We start from the raw sequence: 22,770 nt of genomic DNA, 5'->3' as shown, positions 1-22,770 counted from the left end.
ATGGTTCCATATTATCATCTCAAAACTGCTCCACAAGGGAAGCGATGCTCTCTGCTTTGAAGCTCCGACTAGAAGCACTTGACCGTTGGAAGATAATTTGAAGTCTTGCACCAAAAGCAAATACTCCACCCTCGCAGCACCTGCTGTTTTTGGCCGGAGCATGCAAGCGCTCTCCTGACTGAAAGGGCGCTATGAGACCAAATATGTCACAACCCGTGCAAGGCCTCTCCCTTCTGAACGTGTTGGATAAATACAGCTTCCTCCGATTGGTGTTCGGGTGAGACCGTTATTTGTTTTATTGATTCAGGAAATATCACACGGGAAACGCATCACTGGAGCTGGACCAATGAAAAGTCAACGGTGTAAATAATGGAAGCCGGGAATAACCTCCATAGTTACAGGTTGTTTAAAGTGACAGTCACACAGATTATCAGAGAGAAACAGAAGTTTAAAAGACGAAACACAACTCGTATGGTAAACTCTGGTTTCATGAACCTCGTTTGACTTCATCGCTGGTCTCTTACTCACTTTGATGAATCTTTCATTTTAGGACTGAACACGTTGAATGCACCGATAGTTTGTCAACGCAAGAACCATCCCCAACATCGCCAACTTTCAACCTCAATGGCTACGTTCGTCTTCTTAAAACGGCACATATTTCTGATTCTGTGAACTGGATATTTTATCATGCAAGAATGCTCACCGGTACAAATGAGCAGTTCATGCATCAGCATTTGTGTTATACTTCAGTCCAGCACACAACGTAAGCCGATTCAGGATACAGGAAGAGCCTACGTCACATGTTCCACGGATTCCCCCTCCACTTCAGGGCGGCAAGCTTAACGAGTTAACGAAGGACGCAATTAGATTTACTGTAAATGGGAGTCGCGAGGAGCCCAGTTCACCCAATCATGTGGCCGGTGAGCACAAGCATGAGGCTGTGGAGGAGCACAGGGGGGCGAACACTTGGGAGGAAGTAGTAGTAGTGAGGAAAGAGTTGATACATTGAGACTGAACTCATTGAGGAAAGGCCTCGACGCGCAGTTGGGTGAGTAATGTAATTAAAGGAGAGATGTACAGGGAATCAGATCAGAGGCCGCGTGTTAGGTTGTACTACGGCAAGAGGCAGACGGGACAAAAACATGGTCGTTAACGCCAAGAGAAACACTGAACATTTAAAAAAAGATGGTAAAAAGAAATTTAAAAAATCTATGCCTGAAATTTAATTAACACATTTTATTTGGACTAAAAAAGTTATTTTCTTTCTAAAAAAGGACCTGTGGTACATTAGCGCAGACTCTCATTCATATGCATGCGGCCTATTCAGTGCTCATACATTCCTGCAGCGGATGCCGGCTTAGCGACGTACACTCGGCTCTCCTCCTGCCAGTTCCCTCCTTTCACGGCGTGCAGGTTCACAGGCCTCCTCCTGCCCACGTTTTGTTTGGAGGCCATTGAGATGCAGCATCAGGCTCTCACGCAGACACACAGTGACGGACACCCGGGAAGTTTGGAGCCGCTGCCCTCCACTGCTGAGGATAAAAGAGCCCCCCCCCCCCTCTCCCATTCACTGCTGTTATTCTGCCTCGATCCCCCTCAGCTCCTCCGCCACCCGTTCCCACCCCGAAACTGTCCCGGGGAAATAAAGTAGCCGGAGAGTAGAGTAGTTTATTCCCGTGTGGAAGACTCTCTCTGCTGCTGCTGCCGTCTCATCCATCAGAGCTGCAGAACTGGTTTCACAAAGAACTTCAACGACGATGCAAGTCCTTTGGGAGAAAATAATCTAAAGAATTGTATTTTGAGACGTCGATTGGTCGGCGGAGAGGCTGCTTACATGCTGCGGTCAAATCCTCTGAGCTGGCGCGCAGCATAGGTCAGCGTGCTACAAGCTCTGGTCTTTAATTCAGATTCTCGCCAGCTCTCTCTGGCTTTGACCTCGCTTCCCTTATTGGCCAGCATCTCAACAACAACACAAGAGAGGTTGAATCCGTGCTACTGCAGGCAAGTTGCTACAGTCAGCGAGCAGATCCGGAAAGTCCAGTTTGAGTAAGAGATCCGAGCGCTTGAAGGTCTTTTCAGACACCACAACGCCGCACAGCTGTTTATCGTAACATGAGACAATCACAGGAGCAGTGGACTTAAACTACGGTCTCGATGGTTTTGAGGCAAAAGGTCGGCCAGGGTTGGTCTGAACACAGCCGAGGGACAACGAGAGCTACAGCGTTTACAAAAGATCAAATATTCTTTAAGGAATGAACCGGCTCTGCCAGAAGAGCTGTGTAATGAAAGAAGGGTCTTTCCTTCCTTCAGATATAGTAGATAAGCCTCATCGAGCAGTTAACATACAACGAGTTAATGATGAAGCCGTAGAGCGCCACACCTACAGGGAAACAGGAACATCGGTTCAGGGAGACGGTTACAAAACATGTGTCTCAGGAACTCAGTCAGTCAACGGGACTTTCATTCCTGTGGCTACTTTTCCTCACTGGTGCCAACAAAGTCTATTTAGTTACAGTCCGGGGGAAGACAAGCCCCCTCCACCTCAATCTTTATCTCAGTTTGATTTGGTCAGACAGGAAGTCCCCTTTAAGAGGATTCAAAGGTCACACAGTGTTTGCCCAAGACTGCCAAGTCACAACCTGCTCTCTGTCTAGACTATTAATAGCACTTTGATCAGCGCAGACAGATTAGGGCCGGACAACATGGTATAATATACATGTCACATTGTAACATTGATTGTTTTTAAATGCATCAGTGGAAAAATAAATCGCGTGTTGTTGAATTCTGGACTGGACATCAGACTGAACGGGAGCAGTTGTTGCAGCTAACAGTGCTATCATCACGAACAGCGCAAACAACAGCAGCAGCGCTGACAGAACCAACGCTGTTTACATCCGGGAGAACCGACGGTCGATTCTTTTTCAATGTGAAACTCTTAAATGTGGTCGGATAGGTTTGATGATTAATGTTGTGTGTTGTCCAGCCCCTAGGAAGAAGTTTAGCTTTCCAAAGCACACATGAGATATACCTCTCTATGAATAAAACACAGACCTTTGGCTGCGTCTTCATTTTTCTAGCACAAAGGTAAGTCAATACTTCCAACTGCTTCAATCTGCAACCTCTCAAATGGATGTTTTAAAATCTCAAACAATGATTTCCATGTTTCTCAGTTTTGGTAAACATGTCGCTCTGAATGCGCTGAAAAGAAATTTGAACTCTGGCAGAAGAAGCCGGGGACTTTTCCATCCCGAGTCTTGGTTATTTTTAAATCCACAAACACAAAGTAGTACTTTGTTAGTTGGAAAAACACCTTCATAGAAAGGAGTCTATGTATTTGTACGTGTTGATAATACTACAGGCAGCGTTATGAACATACAGCGGCGTCATTATGCACATTAAAATAAAGAACAGAACTGCATCTTTTCCGGACTCTGCCCACGGGTCAAAACTATAAACGGAGTGCGTCTGACAGGCCACCGCTCTCAGAAGAGCATTTAGTAAAACGTGTTATTGTGTTATTGTGTGATTTTGGTGTTTTAAAGGATTAGTAACACAAACAAACTAACCGATCGAGGCGGCGTCAGACCAGCAACTCCTGTGTTGTGCGGCTAAAGTTTGTGTTTTTGTCAAAAGGAGTCTCGTGGCTTTGAAAAGAGCGGAGATAACGTCTTCCGTTCCCTGCTGGAAAAGACCATCTGTCGGCAAGTTAAAGCGGTCCGAAATATACTGTACACTCAGACTGATATTGATTTTTATCGGTGTCTAAAATAAGTTTCGCTTCAGCCATCGTCCACAGCAGTACATACGAACCCACTTCAAAAGATCCAAACTGTCCCTTTAAGATCTTAAATCCACTGATGGTTTGTAAAGTCATGAACAAATAAAAAGCTGCCGGTGAAAACAGCCCGGCTGCAGCACCACTTGTTCCGAGGCTACAGGATGCGTAACACTTGTATCATGTGGCGGCGAGGTGGAGAGGGCAGCGTGGACGGGGACTCACCGTGTCGCCGATCTTCAAGTCGGCGCACTTCCTGAGGCCCGGCAGAGGGTTTCCATCCTGGCAGGTGGCGGTGAAGGACAGGCTGACGTCCTCTGGGTGGTCCCACACCGACAGCTCCACTTTAGAGCGGATGTTCTGAGGAGGAGCACACGGGGATGGTTGGTACAAGTTAGTGACTCAGGGTTTTTAAACAACAGATTACTTTTGTTGCGTGGTAAAACAGGATTCTAGCAGTTGCCACATTAACATTTTCCAACTAGAGCCATAATACGAGGCCTTCCATGCAGACATTTATAATAAAACCAGCTCAGTTCATCTTCCCAGGCCTGTAAGTCTGGTTGCGTAACAGCGCGGAGAAGAGCGAAACATGGGGAATGTGTTGCCTCGGTTACGCACATTTTCAGAGCTCTTACTAAAACCACAAGCGGCGTGCAGGGAGGCAGGTTGTATGCGTGTGGATGTGAAACACTACGGATGCTTGCCATGCCAGCTGCATGTGGCTCTGCGCAACATGTGCAATCTGGAGTCACTCGTGCGCATTGACTGCAACGTAACCGTGCCCGGGGTAAATCAGGATCGTACTCGGTGCACGTGGATAAGCACGCCCCTAATTGGCTCTGGCTCTCTGAACAATTACAATTGTTCTGACCCGTAACACAATCACAGCGAGGAGCAGCTTCGTGCCGCACAGTCAAAAACCCGGAGGAGAAATGAGGATATAATGTGGCAGCTGGAATGTTAATACGGCCGCGAGTCAACGCGCTCGATTCAAAGCTCACTCCCACGCGCCGAGCGTGTCAAAGTCTGTAATGCAAAAGATTTTCTGTAATCCACTAATAATGTCTATCCCTCTGCGACAAAGTCAACAGTTAAAGCACTTCAGCGCCGCATCCTCTCCACAAAAATGACAAATCCAGCGTGTGTGCAACCACTCATGTTCCCACCAGCAATGCCACAGCAGTGGGAAGACTTAAGAAGGCCCCCCCCCCTCCTCCCCCTCCTCTTATCTTTCTTCTGTGTCGTTACTAGACTCTCTCTCTCTCGACACACACAAACAGGAAACCAGACTCACTCACAGCTTTTCTTTACTCACATTGTAAGCTGCGATGATCAGCTGAATTACATTCTTAGAGTCCTGGTCCAGGATTTCTACTGTCGTTCCCGGTATGAGTGCTGTGAAATTCTTTGTTGGGGAAGAAATAAAGAGACAACATTCGTTACCTAATGATATGATTGATAGGAAAAGTACATACATGTATCTGCCGGCAGGTTAGAAATTATGTTTTCTTTAAAAATTGCAAATATTTAATGGATTCACGTGTGACGAACGTCACCAAATCGAAGAGTAAACTGCTGATATTTCATTCATCTTCTCTCTCATTTACAATTACGTGAACAATATCCCGTTGCACGAACCAGATACTGTAAAAAAGAAGAACTTCTGCGATCCTCAGCGCAGCTCAGAAGCCATTATTGACAAAAGCTCAATAAAAGTTGGACTGAACTGCTGGAGCACGGAGCTGGTAAGGAGAGGTTGTAAACGTAGTCGTTCATGTAGAGCCTGCATTTGTCTTCAATACAGGCAAGACACTTGGAAATATGTTGGTTATATAGAATATATTATATCTTTTTATTTATTATACAACAAAATTCAACTTGAGTTTATTTTTCCGTGACATACGGAACAAAACATCGTTGAGTTTTCTCTACTTGATGGCGCTGGTTCATAATGCAGTGACAAACGAGTGAGTAAAATGCAACACCGTGAAACCACCTGGGGTTCAGAGGGTAAACGATGAACCGGTAAAAACAAAGTACCTTGTAAATAACGTACAGCCGTTTTGTGACCGCGAAGATGAGGAAGATGTTATTTTCAGCCAGTTTCTCGCCCAGAAGAGCCAGAGAGGGATAGTCCTGTGAAAAGAGACGACAACATACAGTTGAGTTCCCGGTCGGGAAGCCGGCGGATGTCGATGCTCTTTGACCCCTAGAGTTGTGTTTACATTGCTCTGCTGGCCCTCGACCGCCACAGTACAGCTCGATGTGGACAATCTGTATCATATTGCAGTCTGACAGCATTCCAGATTAAACTAGGAAACGTGGTTATTTTCATTGGAGGCTATTCAGTTCCGACTGACATTTTTATTTCAGATGGATGGAAAAAAAAGTAAAACTCTCAGTGAATTGTCCTATTAAATTGGAGCACAGTGCCGTTGTTTGAGAGGCGAACAACAGAAAGAGCAGCTCCTCTCACCATCTTGGTGGAAGCGCTGTACTCGTGCTTGTCATCGAGGTGACACTCTCCGTCGTGGGGCTGCACGAGGCCTCCCAGCCGGCCGTCCAGAGCCAGGTGAGGCACATCGTCTGTGGCGAACACCAGCAGGTGGTAGGCCTCTTTCCTCCAGCCGATCTCCTCCTGTTCACAGGGTCCAACACAAGTATCCTTGTTGTTTTATGCAGGAGGGGGTTGAATCTAATGCTGCAGCTATGATCTGGTAATTAGGATTACCTCAGAGGACGACTTTGGTTAGTTATTACAGCCAGTGTGTGTGGAGGCATTTCAATTACAGCGGACAGAAAACAACACGTTAACACATGAGGAAATGGCTTTACAGTCTGGGTTCTACGGGCGTCGTCATTTAACTAAAAACGCATGATCACTGTCCACAAAGTGCAGAGCTGCTGATTCAAACACACACACAACAGCGAGTGAGCTACAACAGCCAGAGTGTTCTGCCGCAGGCTGTAATCAAAAGGAAACAACAGGCAGAGGCAGAGTGAGCATTTGACAGACTGCTGACTGACGCGTGGCACAAAAGAAACATCTCAGCAGCTGCTGAGGGATTTCTGCTCATTATGCGGCTCGTACAGTGCACAACACAGCTGCCACCGAGAGGCCTCTCTACGAAGAGAAACTACGCAGAAAATAATGTGTGAGAATGAGCTTTGCATACAAACCGAAAAACCGTTTCCTGTTGTTGAGCGACGCAATTTATGTTCAAATAAACTGTGTCCAGCTCATGCACAAACCAAAGGACCAAAGAAGTGTTTCCCAAACTTTCCCTCTTCTGGTCTTATCGATAAATTGTGAGAAGAGCGAATTTGTGTGTAAATAAACGTTCCGGATCATTTTTACTGCCTTTCTCCGCATCACTTTTTATTATCTTGAATAAAGGAGGATAAATCATCATTGAGTTACCATAATAAGAGCCACATCTGCACACATGACAGCTAATCAACAATTGAATTATATGTATCTATATCATGTGATAACCCTCCCATTAAAAAGCTGACCTGACTTGCGTTCTATTTAGAAAACACTCGGATCGATCAGGTCTCCGGACGGACCCGGGCCGGCCTCGCTAACAGAGCAGCACGAGTAAATTACAAGGCAGGAGCCACTCGGAGGGAGTCATTCTCTTCCTGTAGAAAACAATTCAGTTGGGAGGGGGAGAGCAGGGATACGACCGGGCCTGCGAGTGACTCGTCCTCGTGTTTACCCAGCTGCACCAGACTGCACTTCCTGTCTACCCCCCCCCCCCCCCGGTGCTTTTAATTAACGAGCAAATAGGCCAGACGCTTGTCACGGGGGGCATCTCAGGAGTTTCCCCCTTTCCATCTGACCCAAACGTGCACCGTCACGAGCCAAGTCCACAGATGAACTGAACGGAGCCGCCGGTCACCTTACAAACAGCAGCCTGCAGGATGGCGTCGAATCCGCCCTCTGGCGCGTCCCGGTTGCGGGACACCATCTGCTTCTGCACCTCCTCGTTAAAGCGGTCCACTTTGTCCGTCAGCGAGAGGATGTGGCGGAAACCGAAGGTGGGGACACAGTTGGGGAACAGTTTGTATCTGTGCAGAGGGAGGGGGGGGGGGGGGGGTCACATCAGGACAATGTCAAGCGAAGCAGCAAAACGGTTTGTTTCATCTGTATCTATGGCATTTATTTCTAAAAACACGACATCATTCATGAAACATTCGCATCGATCCTGGGAGCATTATTTTAGACTTCAAACGCGGAATCGAACATTGTTCCGGTTGATCTAAATGTGGGCCGTGCTCTTGTCAGGATGAGCAATGGTAGACGATCAAAAAGCTGTCATCCATCCCTTTAAATACACACACACACACACACACACACACACGCACGCGACCAACGCCATAACCTAGATGTGAAGCGATGCGCGATGGTGGCCGCTGAGTTCGTGCCGCAGCGTTCTAACCCTCCGTCTGCTCTGAACCTCTTCCAGCTCGCCCTCATCAACGACGGGCAGGAGAGAGAGCGGTCGCTCTGCTCGCTCACTTATCAAATGTGGACAATCTGTCGTCCTTGCAACTGCAGAAGGATATCTGATCATACATGATTCACGGGTGTGCAGAAATAGAACGCGTGGGTTTCAGAGTGAAGTATTATTTCAGGGTTGGCCTTTCCATCGACTGTGGCCCATCAGAGAGCAGCTCAACCTCAGTCCTCTCAACAGCATGCTCAATATGACTCTTCTATGAGGTACTGGTGTTAGTCATACTTCTTGTACACGTTATATTGTTACTTTTGTTCTTTAATCTTCTGTTGTTGGGATTTACTTTTTCTATTTTAGCTGATTTTCATGTATTTATTATATTCGCCTCACTCTTACTGCTCTTCTACTTTGCACTGGTGTCAGTATTACTTCCTATAAACTTAATAGTTATGACTCTATTGTCACGTGACCGTGCTCTCGATCCGGCCGTCACCACCCACCCGTTGCATGGATTCTCCTGGTACTTGGGCGCTGTGTAGGAGAAGGGAGACATGTTTTTGTCCACAAAGGAGCCGAAGCCCAGCCTGAAGTTGCTGGTGAGCTTGCCCATCTCCAGGGCCAGCTTGGTGCCCAAGTTGCGGATGGTGTCCAGGTCGTCTTTCATGGACAGCGAGAGGTCCATCAGGTAGTAGAGATCCACCGGGTAGTCCTCCACCTGCCGCACCTGCAGCCCAAACCACGTCTGGTCTCCTGGATGGACGGGTGGAAAGAATCCGCGAGCTGGTTTACTCACAAAAACATTTGGAAGGAAGCTATGTATTGTTGATCAGAAAACTTGTCTTTCTCATGCACGTGCATGCTTATCCGACGGTGTATATTTACCCGGCCGCAGGCTGAGGGAGATCTGCTGAGGCATGATCTGGACGACGTCGTACTGGGTCGACCCGGACCCTTTGGAGCTCAGGGGCATGTTCTGCAGGACCGAGACGCTGCTGGTGGGGTACTCGATGAGCCGCGCGTCGCAGCCTCTCCTCTGCAGGTTTGGTCTGAAGTCGCAGCGTAACGTCAGAGACCGCCCCTTCCCAAACTCCTGTTCAAAAGGTTTCAGTTGTGGACAAAACCAGACATTTGAGGACGTCTTCTTGGGCTTTGAGACACTGATGGACACATCCTGACATGCAAGCAACAGATTCATCAACAGTCTAAATAATCTCTCGCTGCAGCCCGTGTTGAAATACAATGACACATTACGCCCCCTCTGTGTGAACTGCTCTGTACCTGCACAGCGTAATCACCCTGACAGTACAGCAGCAGGTGAGATGTACGGTACCTCTTGTGCGCACCAGGCGCAACTGGGATGAATCAGGAGGCATTCTTCACAGGACGTAGCGCTGCCACTCAGACACATGTTAAGACCTGAGAAGGGCCGGGAGAAGATCAGAGACAAGGTGGGGCGGTCCCAGTGCTGAGACTGAACTGGGAAAACAGTCACTAATGTGTCTCGATGTGGAAAAAAACAGCAACGCAATAACAAGTTATCCATCTAACGCTGACTTTGTGGAAGGTTTTGATGTAGTTTTTGTCGGCGGTGTGACTGAGAGGTGTTTGTTTGGCTCAATGGAAATGAAAGCTGTATTTTGGGTTGTATTCGAGTGCACTGCATTATGGGATGTTTCCAGTATTTCTATTACACCTCGCAACACACATGCAGATCACTAAGATCGACCTCAGCCAGAGACACTGAAAGTTAAAATCATAACATTCACAGAGGAAGTTGGCATGACATTGCAGGGGTGTTTCTATTTTTCTGGCCAGCCACTGTCAGTGGTACACAATGCTGACAAAGCGTTTTTTTAGAGTTGTTGTATTCCCCTGACTTGTAAGTCAGTGTTCGTGGGATATTTTAAAGTCTGTCTCATTGTATTTGATCGAAAGGAGGCGGTTATGATTGAAATATATCGTTTCCTCTCAGAGCCACCTCTCTACTGTACAACTGCCTGTAAACAAAACAACCAAATGTTGATTCTCTCGCCTCCATGTGGCTCCAGTTTACAGTAGCTCGACACTCCTCGTGTGTGTGTGTGTGTGTGTGTGTGTATGCACTAAGCCTCTGTGTGATGCTGTTGTTGCAAAACATAATAATAATAATAACAAACAGTCTGATAGCAGATAATAAAGATACTTCATTGCAAATCACACAAGCCCTCCTCGTACCTCTCGCAGTGTGCAGGAGCACGCAGCACAGAGCCGCGCGCCACATCAGCGTCCCGGGGCGCCACATGGTGCCACTCGGTGTGTTTTCACCGACGCTTTGAGAAATCCCCGATTTGTATCTGTAATCGCAGCGGACACCGGGTTTACTGCTTCCCCCACCAGACCTCTCATTGGATTTAGTGCCGCTGACTCGGATCCCCTCTCGGCTCCAGCAGGAGCAGCGCTTCTTCTCAGTTTACGATCCGCGTGAAGGCATATTGGTGTTTTTTAAAGTATGCAGAAGGCTGCGCGCGGTGCCGTGGATCCGCTCCTTGAGTTCCTCTGCTCGGACGCCTCCACAGACTTCCACGTCCTGACTACTTCGCCCATAGCTGACACCAACTCCAAAACTTCTCCACCGCTTTCATGGCACCTCTCGGTGCCGATGCGCATACAAAACCAAATCTATGGCGGGGCACAGCAGGAGAGGAATCACGCGAGCATATGTGTGGAATAACAGATTAATGAGGGACTTCAGCAGCGATTTCCTTTTTCCAGATTTGAGTGTTGCCTTTTCGGTTTGTCCGGTTTGCGTCCCAGCTGGAATCTCCGCCCATTCCCAACGAGGGATTACGGTTAACCCTTTCGCTGCTCGGTTGAGCGCCTGACGCCCGCGCAGCGCTGCGTGGCCTGCGGACACCTAGTGGTGGCTCCGTGGGGCTGCTCCGGGATCTGGCAGGGGACACGGATTTGTTTGCTGGGGGTCGACGGCAACCTGACTAGCAGTTTAATTCCCTCTTTGGTTGTTAGAACTGGCTGGAAATAAATAAATGTAAATGAATAAAGGCGTTACAAAGCAGCAGAGCGGAATGGTGCCGTGGGGCTGGAACAGAAGGCCCCACCACCTCTACACAGGACAACAGGCACACTCATTATTTACACTCTTTGGGTTTCTTTTGTGTCTCCTGGTTTTGTCTCTTTGTAGCTCTTTTGTCTCTTTGTAAGTTTTGGCTGAAGCCGCAGTGTGACGTCAGAGTCCACCCCTTCCCAAAATTCCTGAAGGAAGGAAAGCAACTGAAATGTGCATTCCTGAAGTATGAGGAGTTTAGAGCTGCAACGATCAATCAATAAATTGTCAACTTTTGATTAACAGATTAATCGGTTTAAACAATAAAAACAATTTGAACAAATAAAAAGTCAAAATAATCTGATTCCAGCTTTCTTTCCTCCTACTCTGAAAGCGCATTAGAGTGCACTACATTATAGGATCATATGAAGCTCTTTGCAGCCGATTTGTGACTTTAATAATTACTTTGGTCTTTTTATAGGCTAGTTTTTGGAGTGAATTTGTGTCTGTGATCGTTTTGTGTCTCTTTGCAGCTGTTTTGCATCTCTTGTGCCAGGAGGCCCCCTCTTGGAGGCTGGCTCGTCTTCTTCTTTGATGGTTTTAAAACTCAGTTTGCATCCAAAAAGTTGCATTACCACCTTCTACCGAATCAAAATAAGACTTAACTTTCCCAATCCAACTAAAATGAATTAAAAAATATCTGAAAGTCACAATAAATAAGTTATTTTCCATCCCTCGTCCCATCCTCAACAGCTCCTGCACGTCCTCTCAGTGAGATATCCAGAAACCTTCCAGCAGCATCAGCAGGTAATGCTGCCGCGTCTTCAGACACATGCACAACTCCGTGTCACGCAAAGCCACCGAACCACGTCGAGCACAACAAAGCTGAGAGGAAAAGATTTTGACGAGTCTCCAGTTTATTGACTGAGGACATCAAATAAAACAAAGCTGCTGCATATTCAACTGTATGCCGCCATTTAGAAATCCTCAAGGATTTTCTTTAGAAAAATAATTAAACTGCCGAATAACTGGCAGAGGAGGCACTCAAACTATAATATACAAATACAATATAATAACAATCAAAAACAATCCAAGCTACCTGGAAAGAACACAGTAACACGGTAATCGAATTATAGATTATTCTGCTTCCGCTTCTTTGGAATGTCAGAGTTGTGACGTCTAAACCAATAACATGCAACAACAAAAAGACTGGAAGCACTGAACAAAGCTTCCTTTATAACGCTGCGTCTCTCGCGGCGGGCCGGGTCAGAAGCTCGGACGTCATCTCCCCGATGGTGCTGAGCAGCAGCCCGCTGAGGACGCCCCGGTGCTTCACGTTCAGCTCCACCAGAGCGTCCACGATCCTCTGCCTGCCCACGTCCGGGTGGCGCTGGCTCAGCTCGGCCATCAGGGTGTCGAAGCTGCCCATGGTGCCGTAGTGCTGGGGCACGAAGGTTCCCTTTGCTGTGGGGGAGACGCAGACCACCTTCCTGTGCTTCATGCTGGAGCCGAGCAGTGGCTGACTTATCAGCTACACAGAGGACAGAGAAAGGAATCAATCCCAAAACATCCACAGTGGTTGTTAGGTTCTCTATATGATATCCGGAGCATTATTATAGCAGATTCTCACCTCTCCTCTTTAGATTCCCACCTCTCCCCTTTAGATTCCCACCTCTCCCCTTTAGATTCCCACCTCTCCCCTTTAGATTCTCACCTCTCCTCTTTAGATTCTCACCTCTCCCCTTTAGATTCCCACCTCTCCTCTTTAGATTCTCACCTCTCCTCTTTAGATTCTCACCTCTCCCCTTTAGATTCCCACCTCTCCCCTTTAGATTCTCACCTCTCCCCTTTAGATTCCCACCTCTCCCCTTTAGATTCTCACCTCTCCCCTTTAGATTCTCACCTCTCCTCTTTAGATTCTCACCTCTCCTCTTTAGATTCCCACCTCTCCCCTTTAGATTCTCACCTCTCCTCTTTAGATTCCCACCTCTCCCCTCTAGATTCTCACCTCTCCCCTTTAGATTCCCACCTCTCCCCTTTAGATTCTCACCTTTCTTTCAGTCTTTGAGGTTTGTGGTGCGGTGGAATCCTCTGAAGACTCCGGCCCCCTGATGGAGGCTGAGGCCGGTCTCTGGCTCCCACCACTGGCTGTGTTGATGTGCTCCACGTGGCCTTGCATGCAGCAGCCACGCAGCTCTCCGACTGCAGCCTCGGCAGATCGGGGTCCGCTCATCATCACGATGGCAACTCTGGAAAGGGCAGTCAGCAAGAGAGGCGTTTGTTTCACCGACTGTTGATTTGGGGAGATAATGGCTATTGTGACATCACAACTTGCAGCATGAAGAGTTCGACTGTGTTGAATAAGGACTTCAGCGTACACCAGTTTGATGTTATGCAAACCGGCTGAATCGGCATTTGCCATTATGATGCGTTCTGTCAAATTAAAAAGTAAACCTGTGCCGACATGTCACGGCACTAAAGGCAACTTATTAGTCATAAGAGATATGACAACGTGGTTGACGTTCGACAGGCTGTGTGAAACTTACTGAGGCCGGCAATAAATCTACTTTGAGTCGAGGTGGGAGGGGCATGATGCACATGCCACATGTTTGTTTACTAGAATGTTTTTTGGGGTGACGAGATGGGACAGGGCAGAGATAGTCTCACAGAAAACTAAGTGTGCCAATATGGCAGCATAGGAAAGGAGTGAGCTGAGAGAGAACTCACTCTCTGCTTCTTCAGTGTTTAATGGCGAACAAGCTCAGGGGTGAATTAGCACATTAACAACAAGTGGACTGGAATCGCTACGCTCCAATTCATCAGCAGTCTCATCATGTTCCCTTCCGGATCAGCTGCTCAGTCGAGTGAAACAAGCGAGTGGTGAAACCAGTCCGATCCGGTTTTTGTATTAAAAGCAAACCAGCGTGACTCCGTTTACAGCCCTCGGGATGTCACCAGCGATGCGTGTTGTGATCGATGTTCTCAGAGCAGCTCACCTCACGTCATTCTTGAACGCAGAGATGCAGACTTCAGAGGCGTGGTACTTCTCAAACCACAGCATCACATCGCTCTGGAAAAGACAAACGCTAGAGCTAAAGTCTGCACTGCCCTCTGCTGGAGATAATGGTGTCATGCAATGCATTCACATTACACCATGTGAATTACTGTTCAAATGTCCAACATATAGCAATGTTGCATTACATTTGATAACTGGGATAGCGCTCAGTCTCATGAGCACAACTTTAATACGGTATTGTTTGAGCAGCAGAAACTCACCTCGGTCACGTTACCGGGCAGATTAGAAACAAAGAACACTGAGCTCTTCCCCTCCTCGCTGGCTGATTCTGTGGTGAAAACAAATTACACGCGAAGGATTTGATCCAAAATAAAGTCTCTACATGTAGAGCTGTAGAGCTGCAGCTCCGCTCACTGACCTTTAGTCTCATCTTTCACTGACCTTTAGTCTCATCTTTCACGGTGGGCTCCTGTCCCGTCTTGGCTGCTGCTGCCGGTCCTGCATGCTGCAGGTTTTCCTCAGCGTCGTACCACACCTCACACGTGTTGAGCTCTTGGCGTTCCGCTGCTGTCCACACAAAGATCGGCACAGCTTTGATTTAATCAACTACTTCCCTGGTAATTGTTTTACATGCGAGAGTGATGCGTGTGCTTACTCGTCTTCTTTTCTTCTGGCTTGTGAGCCTTATGTGTAGCATCTCCATCTTGGGGGACAACAGCGACGGCTCTTCTTGCTTTGCTGTTCTCCATCTTTGTCTGGCTGAGCTGTGAAAGAAATGAGCCGAACACCAAAGCTGTTCAAACTTATGAGGACCAAAAGGCCACATTGGGTTCAATTAGCAGCAATAAAAGCAACACTGAGCTGCTCAAATGTTTTTCTTCTCAGTGTGTAAGCTTACCTGGGAGCCATTTGTGCTTTGATCAGCGGGACATCCATTTTCTTCTCCCGATGTTTTAGGTTTCTGGGGCTCCTGGGAGCTCCTTGGGATCAGAAAAGACAACATTACATATATTATTATAAAACAAGTGTTTTGGCTCGCCTGGTGGTTTAGTACTGTAGTAGTACATCTGCAAAGAAAGCCTTCACTGTCTATACAGGTCAACTAGTAGATTGAGATTTGTTTTCATGAATAAAAAGTTTAAAAACATCCTCCTGACTATTTCTGTGTGCATCTGATACACATTACCTTTTAATTTCCTCTTTCTGCCCTCGTAGTTTCTCTAGAACCTTCTTCAGTTTGATAAATTCCTGAAATATCAAAGAGAGATTGTGTTATGTTCTGCGGGTGTCAAGCTGAGGTGCAGATCCGGGACAAGAGACGGGGTGAAGTTCAAACTCAGGAATCTTTACTTGCAAAAAAGGTCAAAAAAACAAACTTAAAGCAACTCCAACAGAGCGGGCAAAAATATCCAACCGCGCAAACACGAGGAAGGCACAGAATGAACGAACAGCTGGGTGGAATGAGGGGAAACGCACACACACAGACACAGGAAAACACACACAGAGACATGAGGAAGCTAACGGGATGTTACAGCGGGAGCCGTTCTAAAGACTGCTCTTTGGATTCAGCCTTACCTCAGCGAGATAGTCTAGATCCACCATGTGGACTGCAGTGTTCACGTGCTTGTCAGCCGTTTCCGGACGCTCAGTTTGGGTGACGGCTGACGTGCACGGCGGCAGCTCGGTGCCGACCGCAATGTCAGCGGTAGCAACTCTGCGCATAAGGGAGCTGCGGTGTCCTGCGGCGTTCATCTTGGCGACAGACTGATCAGATTTCGAGGTCTCGCTGTCGGCTGCCAGCGCCTCACCATCAGTGTGGACCGGACCCGAGTGAACCCCACTGTTTTGTGCTTTCACATCGTCGCTGGTCAGGCAGGCCAGTATGCTCTCATCGTTGTCCATGATGCTGTGGAAGCCGTCACTCTGATCTCCAAAGCTCAGGCTCGCTTCATCCTCACCGTCAGTGTACCAGTTACCACAGCCCATGTGATCGTGAAGCCCCTCTGGGCTGTTCTCCTCCACTGGGTCCGGAGGTGAGCCGAAGCTGTTGAAGGCTGCCGGATGTTTCTGGGATACATCCTCGCTGAAGCCGAGCAGGTTTAAAGTCTCCCTCACAGTGTTGGGAGGTCTCTCCAAGTCTAGACCAGGACCAGAGGAGCAAACAAACAGACATGCAAGTTAAAGCTTTTTCTAGTACGAGAGTTGGGTTGTGTTTGTAATAATTCTAGTAAATCTCATGATATCAGGCTCAATCACAGCTATTATTCTAATGTGTCCAACATGTTACAGTACGACTGTGCCCTGCAATAGTGTGGCCATCTGTCCAGGGTGGACAATGTCAGCTGGGATCGGCTCCAGCCCCAAAAATGAAGTTCATCACTAGCCGTGTATGAGATTTGCAAATTACCAGATCCGCACTTGGTTGCGCCGGACAATGTAGATCTGAGAATAAAACAGGTTTCAACAGTAAAATCACCGTAAAATGACACAGAATCATTTGATGTAATGAGTTATAAATTTACTGTGAGACATGCGTCGGCCTGTCAGACATCACGGCTGGCTGGGCGGGTCCGACACTTGAAACGTGACCTGCATTATGAATAAGAAACTGTCGTAATTGAATCTGTGCTGCTATAACAAGAGAATATCATCATCTTAACAGACTTACACTTCACATAAACATGATGCAGAGTAAGAGCTAGGGCGGGATGTCTTAGCAGGAACTGCTGAAACCCTCCTTCGTCTAGGAGGAAAGAAAACAAGAGAAATTTTGAACGATATTAATCTCCCAAAATGTCCTTTTGTCCTACTTTTTACTAGCATGCATGTCGAATTAAGTGACCTCAAAAGGTCTTGTTTAGTCCGACCAAACAGTCCAGATCCCGAACACATTTGTTTTTTTAGTGATATAATCATACATAAATCATACCTTGTATGATCGTTCTGTCCTCTGCAGGCAAAGAGAGGTACCAACCCAGCAGCTTTGAGTCAGTCAAGGAGAGGAATTTGTGACAATCCACCAAATCAAATACAGACCTGGACAGAAGAACAACAAAGCTCCTGGTTATTATCGGACATTTTAATATATATATATATAAAAATGAGAGAGAGAGTCAGACAGACAGGGTATAGTTGGCTGCATACCTCTCCAGGAAGACACTCCTGATTGTTTCTGTTGATGAAGAAACCACATTTAGATACATTTTTTGAAAACGTGTCATTGACAGCAAGACATGTATTTCTAAGATTGTTATGTAACGTTAACTTATGTATAAATATACAGCCCACACAAACAGTATTGTACATTTAAAGTCCCCTGAAGTAGCAGTCTTTGTCTCATATTAACATCTTTGACGTTAATATGCATTTACTTTACCACAGACAACATATTCTTCTTAACGGTATAACTTACTTGGACGTGGCTTTTCAACCACCATATTGTAAAAATAGGGCATCACCTGACGCGTCGGCATCCACACGACCGCATACTCACTAGAAGCCACGTAACTGTATGGTGGCCACCCAGGCCACGCGGACTGAAACACAGCCATGGGTTCAGCGTCCAACACAACGTCCGAAAAACGAGTCGAATGACCGGTCGTTTGGGTCGACAAAGCGTTAGTGTGACTCTGTAACGAGTGGGGGGGGGGGGAATGAACGAAAACGGCTAATGATACTGCAAATAACTATTTTAACCTTAAACGTTCAACTACTTCCTGTCTTGCCACTTTCACCGGCTTTGCAATCATGAACAATAAGCAATGAACGGGTTTCAGTTGCAATAGGAGTTGCCTGTTTTGGGGGTGGTGGCAATTGCTTCAGGTTTACAAGGCTAGGTTAGCTAATGGCTAGGTTAGCTAATTGGTAACGGCGGTGTGATGGCGTTTAAAAGGTCAGTCCGCCCATGAGTCAAGTCAAGAAGTCCAAGATTGTGGACAGGCAAACGAAGGATCCCTGATACAAAGGACTAGTATATGTAGAATTAACTCACAAAAATATAAAATGACATTTGAAAAACCAACTCTTTTAAGAAACAGTGGCTTGTTGTTCATAGGGACTATTTCTTCAGTGAAATTAGTTCCAACATTATTCTGTATTCCCTTTAACATATATTTGTTCAGTTCCAGGAGAGAAATGTAAAACTATCTTCATGATTAGCTGTTAGATACACAAGAAGTAAGAGTAATGGGTGGAAATACCTTTTAATAGTAACCTACGTCGTTTCCTGCCAGGCGTTGGCGCTACAAGTAGCAGTTAGCAGTGGAGCTCTTGTCCTTCTGCTTTTTAATGGCGGTTGGAAACGCGACTGCTCACTTCCCTCGTTTTCATTTCCATCTCTTCATCACATCTTATCAGCCAAACTTAAATAAATATGCACAAATTCACCTCAACACCTCAATTTGATAGCTTACTGGCCGCAATCAAAATCTAATGTTGTCAAGTATGCTACTGATTAAAAAATTTCAAATTTAAATAGAACATTTAACATGATATTTGGTAAAGGGCTTTCAGAAAAACATGTTTATATTTACCAAAGTAGTAGTTGTTTTGGTGTCATACTGAAACTCTGGTGTTGTATTGAATCTATAAACCATGCAACTATAAACACACATTTTATATCGTTTTAGGAGGCTACAATATTACTGTAACTTCCACTGTTATCTATAATAAGCATTTTAACTTAATGGTCTAAAATGAGCTTTATTCTGAGACTGGACATGTGGTTTTGCTGAATGTAAGCATGCTATTTTGTGTCTAAAAGAAAGAAGTAAAGCTATTTTGACTCTGAATTAAGAATTTTGCACATGAAAAGCAAAAGCCCAATGGTATAATATTCTGTGTACCTTTGAACACCCTGCTGAATTAATAACAGACGTGGTGCTTCAGAGCAGTTGTCACACAAACACACAGTGGAGGATGCACAACATAGCAAAAGCAGAATAACTAGTTTGACTTAAACTCCTTGTGCTGCATATTTTCATCCTCTCTGCTGTTGTTTACTCTGGCTCACACAGAGAAGAACCGTGTACTGAAGAGGAAATTCACCAAATATAGAATTTTTCAATGTTTTAATCTCTCTCTCTTTACAGGAATGCACAGGCCTACTGTTTTTGTTTGCTCTTGTGTAACATAAAGGGAAATGCAATAAACATCAAGAAAGTGATTTTTGAATGAACAGTTTGAGTCTGCATTCACTGATTGTTAGTGGTCATCACCCCGGCGCTCCATTCAATCATGCTGCTGTTGAGGTTCTCTCCAAACAGCCACAAGGAAGACAATTATATAAATTTGGCATCAGCATGTTTAAAATCCAGAGGATTAAATGTAGCGACTGTGTTGTTGCGCCTCCAGGACATACTCATGTCCCAATCTGATAAGTGCTACATTTCGGTTCAGCACCTTTATTGTCAACGGTGGAGCTGAGAGTGAAAAAAACACAGATTACAAAAGCTTCAAATCTCAACTCCCACACTACACCCACGAGTTACCGGAATAAAAAAAAGAAAAGGCAGAAAGCTGCAGCCTGTGAAGAATTTGGCAGCAGTAGGGAGCCGTTTGTCCTTCTATTACGATGTGCCATTTAAAATGGTGAAAGTCTTACAGGGCAGATGTAGTGGTGTCGCTATAGTCGGATGGTTAGTTTCTGGTGGGCATCAACATCCTGTCACAAAGTCCAAAATATGTCCCTCAAATATTTTGTCTGGATTGTGGATCATAAATATCATCAGTACGGAGAAGCTAAAGTGTTGTTTGCTCTGCAGCAGCCATCACAACACGTGCTGCGTTGCTGCAAAGTTGAATTAAGTGTCAGAACTCTTAAGTCCATTTTAAGTTGTGACAGCGAACTTTGACACTTCACCTCACGGTGTCAGGCGTCTTAAAATACACGTCTTAGTGGATACAAATACTTTTTGGACTGGATTTTCTCATTGGACCACCCAGAACACGTCCTTCGTGTCAATGTGTCCTCTCATGTTGTAGGCTCAATTGTGCCGTGTAAGTCAATTTACATGTTTCTTTGAAGTTGCTTTGTGTCTCTTTATAATCTCTTTGCAGACTCAAAATGACCACAAAGAGACACAAAACGTGTCTCTTTGTGGTCATTTTGAGTCTCTTTGTGATTGATATGTGTCTCTTTTAAAGGACATTTCGTAGGTGAAGACACTTTGGGCCCCTGGGCCCGTGCCCACTAGCCCTGTGCCCACTAGGCCTGTGCCCACTAGGCCTGTGCCCACTAGGCCCGTGCCCACTAGGCCCGTGCCCACTAGGCCCGTGCCCACTAGGCCCGTGCCCACTAGGCCTGTTCAGTAATCCATGCAGGACTCTAGTGCTCATGCTCCAACAGGACAGGTACCCGTCCACTAGAGGGCAGCCATGGTCAATGAAAAAATAACTATGAGCTCTCATGAAAATCTGGAATAAATACTGACTTGTAGGTGGTGTGTGTTTGTGTGTGTGTGTGTGTGTGTGTGTGTGTATTTGTGAGAAATCCGTTATGTAACAGAGTTTTAGGGTCTCACCATGGTAATTAGCATTGTGCGAACACAGCGTTTTGGCCAAATAATGTGAAAGATTTGTGCTGTTCCCTTCCCGGCAGCGTGACCCATATTTCTCAGTATTCGTAGCCAGAACAGAGTGGTTCGCTTCCTCAAACTGCAGTAGATGCAGGCTGTGTGTGTGTGTGTACTGTGTGTGTGTGTGTATTGACACACTGAGTGCCTGCCATGGTCTGAAGACTCGAAGCTCAAACCACATTATGCTTGAGCTGCCTTGTCTTGTGTCAGGATCAATAATTTACTTGGAAGCAGCTAGTGGTCATAATGTATGTTGAAGGACTACCCATTTGATCCACTTTCCTCCCTGCTCAAGCCCAGAGCCATGTATCAGGCACTCTGTAATAGTGTATGTATCGATTTCGTATGTTTATGATGCAGCCTCATTTGTTTCATGTGTGGAGCCTTCGGTCATGCCTCCAACATGCATATATATTGTACCTTACCGCCGGCATTTGGCAGGTCGATTAGTGGCAAGGAGGAGGCCTTCTGTGTTGGTGATGGAGCGTCTCCAAGGTGATGGGACCTTTCCAAAGCGTCGCTTGCTCCTGTTAAATGGATCAGGATCATTATGTTCGGCTCACGGCTTAATCTAGATTGTGGATAAAAGAACGAGGGCCAGCCGGTCAGTTCACCAAAAAGAAATACAGCTGAAACAATTGGATGGATTACCGGATAAAATGTGTTCAAACGTCCGTGTAACCCCCAGAGGATGAAGCCTGTTGACTCATCTTCAGCATGATGTGTGGTTTTGAGTGAAATATTGTGATGGATTACCAGGATATTTAGTACAAATATTCATGTTCCCCACAGGGGAATAACTTTGTAATAACTTTGTTATAACTTTGGTGACCCCCTGAATGTTGATCTAGTGCCACCATGAAGACCAAACTTATGTCATTCCCATCAGCTTCAATTTAGTGCTCATGTAAAGATTAGATTAATATACCCATATTGATGATAACCGTGATATAAAAAAAGGAAACATCGATATTATGTTAATAATACACATATGATAATGTTAATCCAGAATTAATAATCCAGCACCTCTTAAAGGGACAGTACGTAGGATTTGGTGGCATCTAGAGTTGTGGTTGTGAAAAACCATGGTAATGCTACAAAGGCCATCCATACCATAACAAAACAACTTACAGAGCAATGGAAGTGAGACGGCGGTACCACAATTTTGCACTCACTACCCCAGCTTTGGAAGCGTGTTGGAGAAGTACGGTGGCCTTCAGATAAAGTAAAAACGAGAAAGTCTCTCCGTAGAGCCAGTGTTTGGTTTGTCCGTTCTGGGCTACGGTAGTTAAACATGGCGGACTCCGTAAAGTGGACCTGCTCCGTAGATAAGAAGGGCTCATTCTAAGCTGACGAAAATGCAACAATTCTTAGTGTCAGGTATACACAAATAAAAACATAGTCATGAATATTATATTCATTTTCTGCTAATAGATTCCCTGAAATGCTACAAACTGTGCTTTTAAATCACACTTTTGTACAATTATGGTTACAGACTCTCCACACTTTACTCGTATTTTTAACCGTAATTAATTTGCCAAAAAAGAGAAAATGCACAATAAATGACGTTAAAGAAGAATTTAACTGATAGCATTACTAATTTGTTTTTTTAGGTTTTCAACAGAAAATATCGTTATTGTGAATTATTTTGGCCGTGCTAATCGTGGAGCTGAAAATCTGTTATGTTGGGAGCCATAGCTGGGATGATAACACGCCTAACAAAGATGAACATGGTTAACTTTATAAGTGCTAAACATCACCACGTTAGCACCGTCATTGTTAGCATGTCACGTTAGCATGTAGCTCAAAGTACAGCCTCACAGAACCGCCAGCCTGACTGTTGAGTCCTTTTCAAACAAGAATGAAAAATCAAAACATATGAATTCTGCGTTAAAAAG

The 22,770-nt window shown here is 45.8% G+C and overlaps 2 protein-coding genes across 2 annotated transcripts in view; both read right to left on the bottom strand.

Annotated features, from left to right (window-relative positions):
* itgb5 (integrin, beta 5) overlaps positions 1–11,039 on the bottom strand; it is a 23,508-nt gene extending 12,469 nt beyond the window's left edge. The window contains exons 1-9 of the mRNA XM_079277253.1: positions 10,456–11,039; positions 9,572–9,657; positions 9,124–9,331; positions 8,742–8,991; positions 7,684–7,852; positions 6,255–6,416; positions 5,819–5,914; positions 5,094–5,183; positions 4,001–4,135 (exon numbers count right to left, since the gene is read on the bottom strand). Coding sequence (XP_079133379.1) covers positions 4,001–4,135; positions 5,094–5,183; positions 5,819–5,914; positions 6,255–6,416; positions 7,684–7,852; positions 8,742–8,991; positions 9,124–9,331; positions 9,572–9,657; positions 10,456–10,522 — 1,263 coding nt within the window. The 5' untranslated portion in view covers positions 10,523–11,039. The remainder of the gene's footprint in view (positions 1–4,000; positions 4,136–5,093; positions 5,184–5,818; positions 5,915–6,254; positions 6,417–7,683; positions 7,853–8,741; positions 8,992–9,123; positions 9,332–9,571; positions 9,658–10,455) is intronic.
* A 1,476-nt stretch (positions 11,040–12,515) lies between these two features.
* Positions 12,516–17,770, bottom strand: rbm44 (RNA binding motif protein 44; the record flags this gene model as incomplete). Its single annotated transcript, XM_079277252.1, has 13 exons — positions 12,516–12,812; positions 13,332–13,530; positions 14,278–14,351; positions 14,558–14,625; positions 14,739–14,864; positions 14,953–15,061; positions 15,196–15,277; positions 15,484–15,545; positions 15,873–16,435; positions 16,966–17,040; positions 17,227–17,357; positions 17,442–17,469; positions 17,710–17,770. The coding sequence occupies 13 exons, from the start codon at positions 17,768–17,770 to the stop codon at positions 12,516–12,518; spliced, it is 1,875 nt and encodes a 624-aa protein (XP_079133378.1).
* Positions 17,771–22,770: the final 5,000 nt, after the last annotated feature.

The sequence above is a fragment of the Melanostigma gelatinosum genome (assembly GCF_949748355.1).
Source record: "Melanostigma gelatinosum genome assembly, chromosome: 10".
Classification (NCBI taxonomy): domain Eukaryota; kingdom Metazoa; phylum Chordata; class Actinopteri; order Perciformes; family Zoarcidae; genus Melanostigma; species Melanostigma gelatinosum.
The sequence above is the reverse complement of the archived record's forward strand: the minus strand, read 5'-3'. Positions and strand labels throughout refer to the sequence as shown.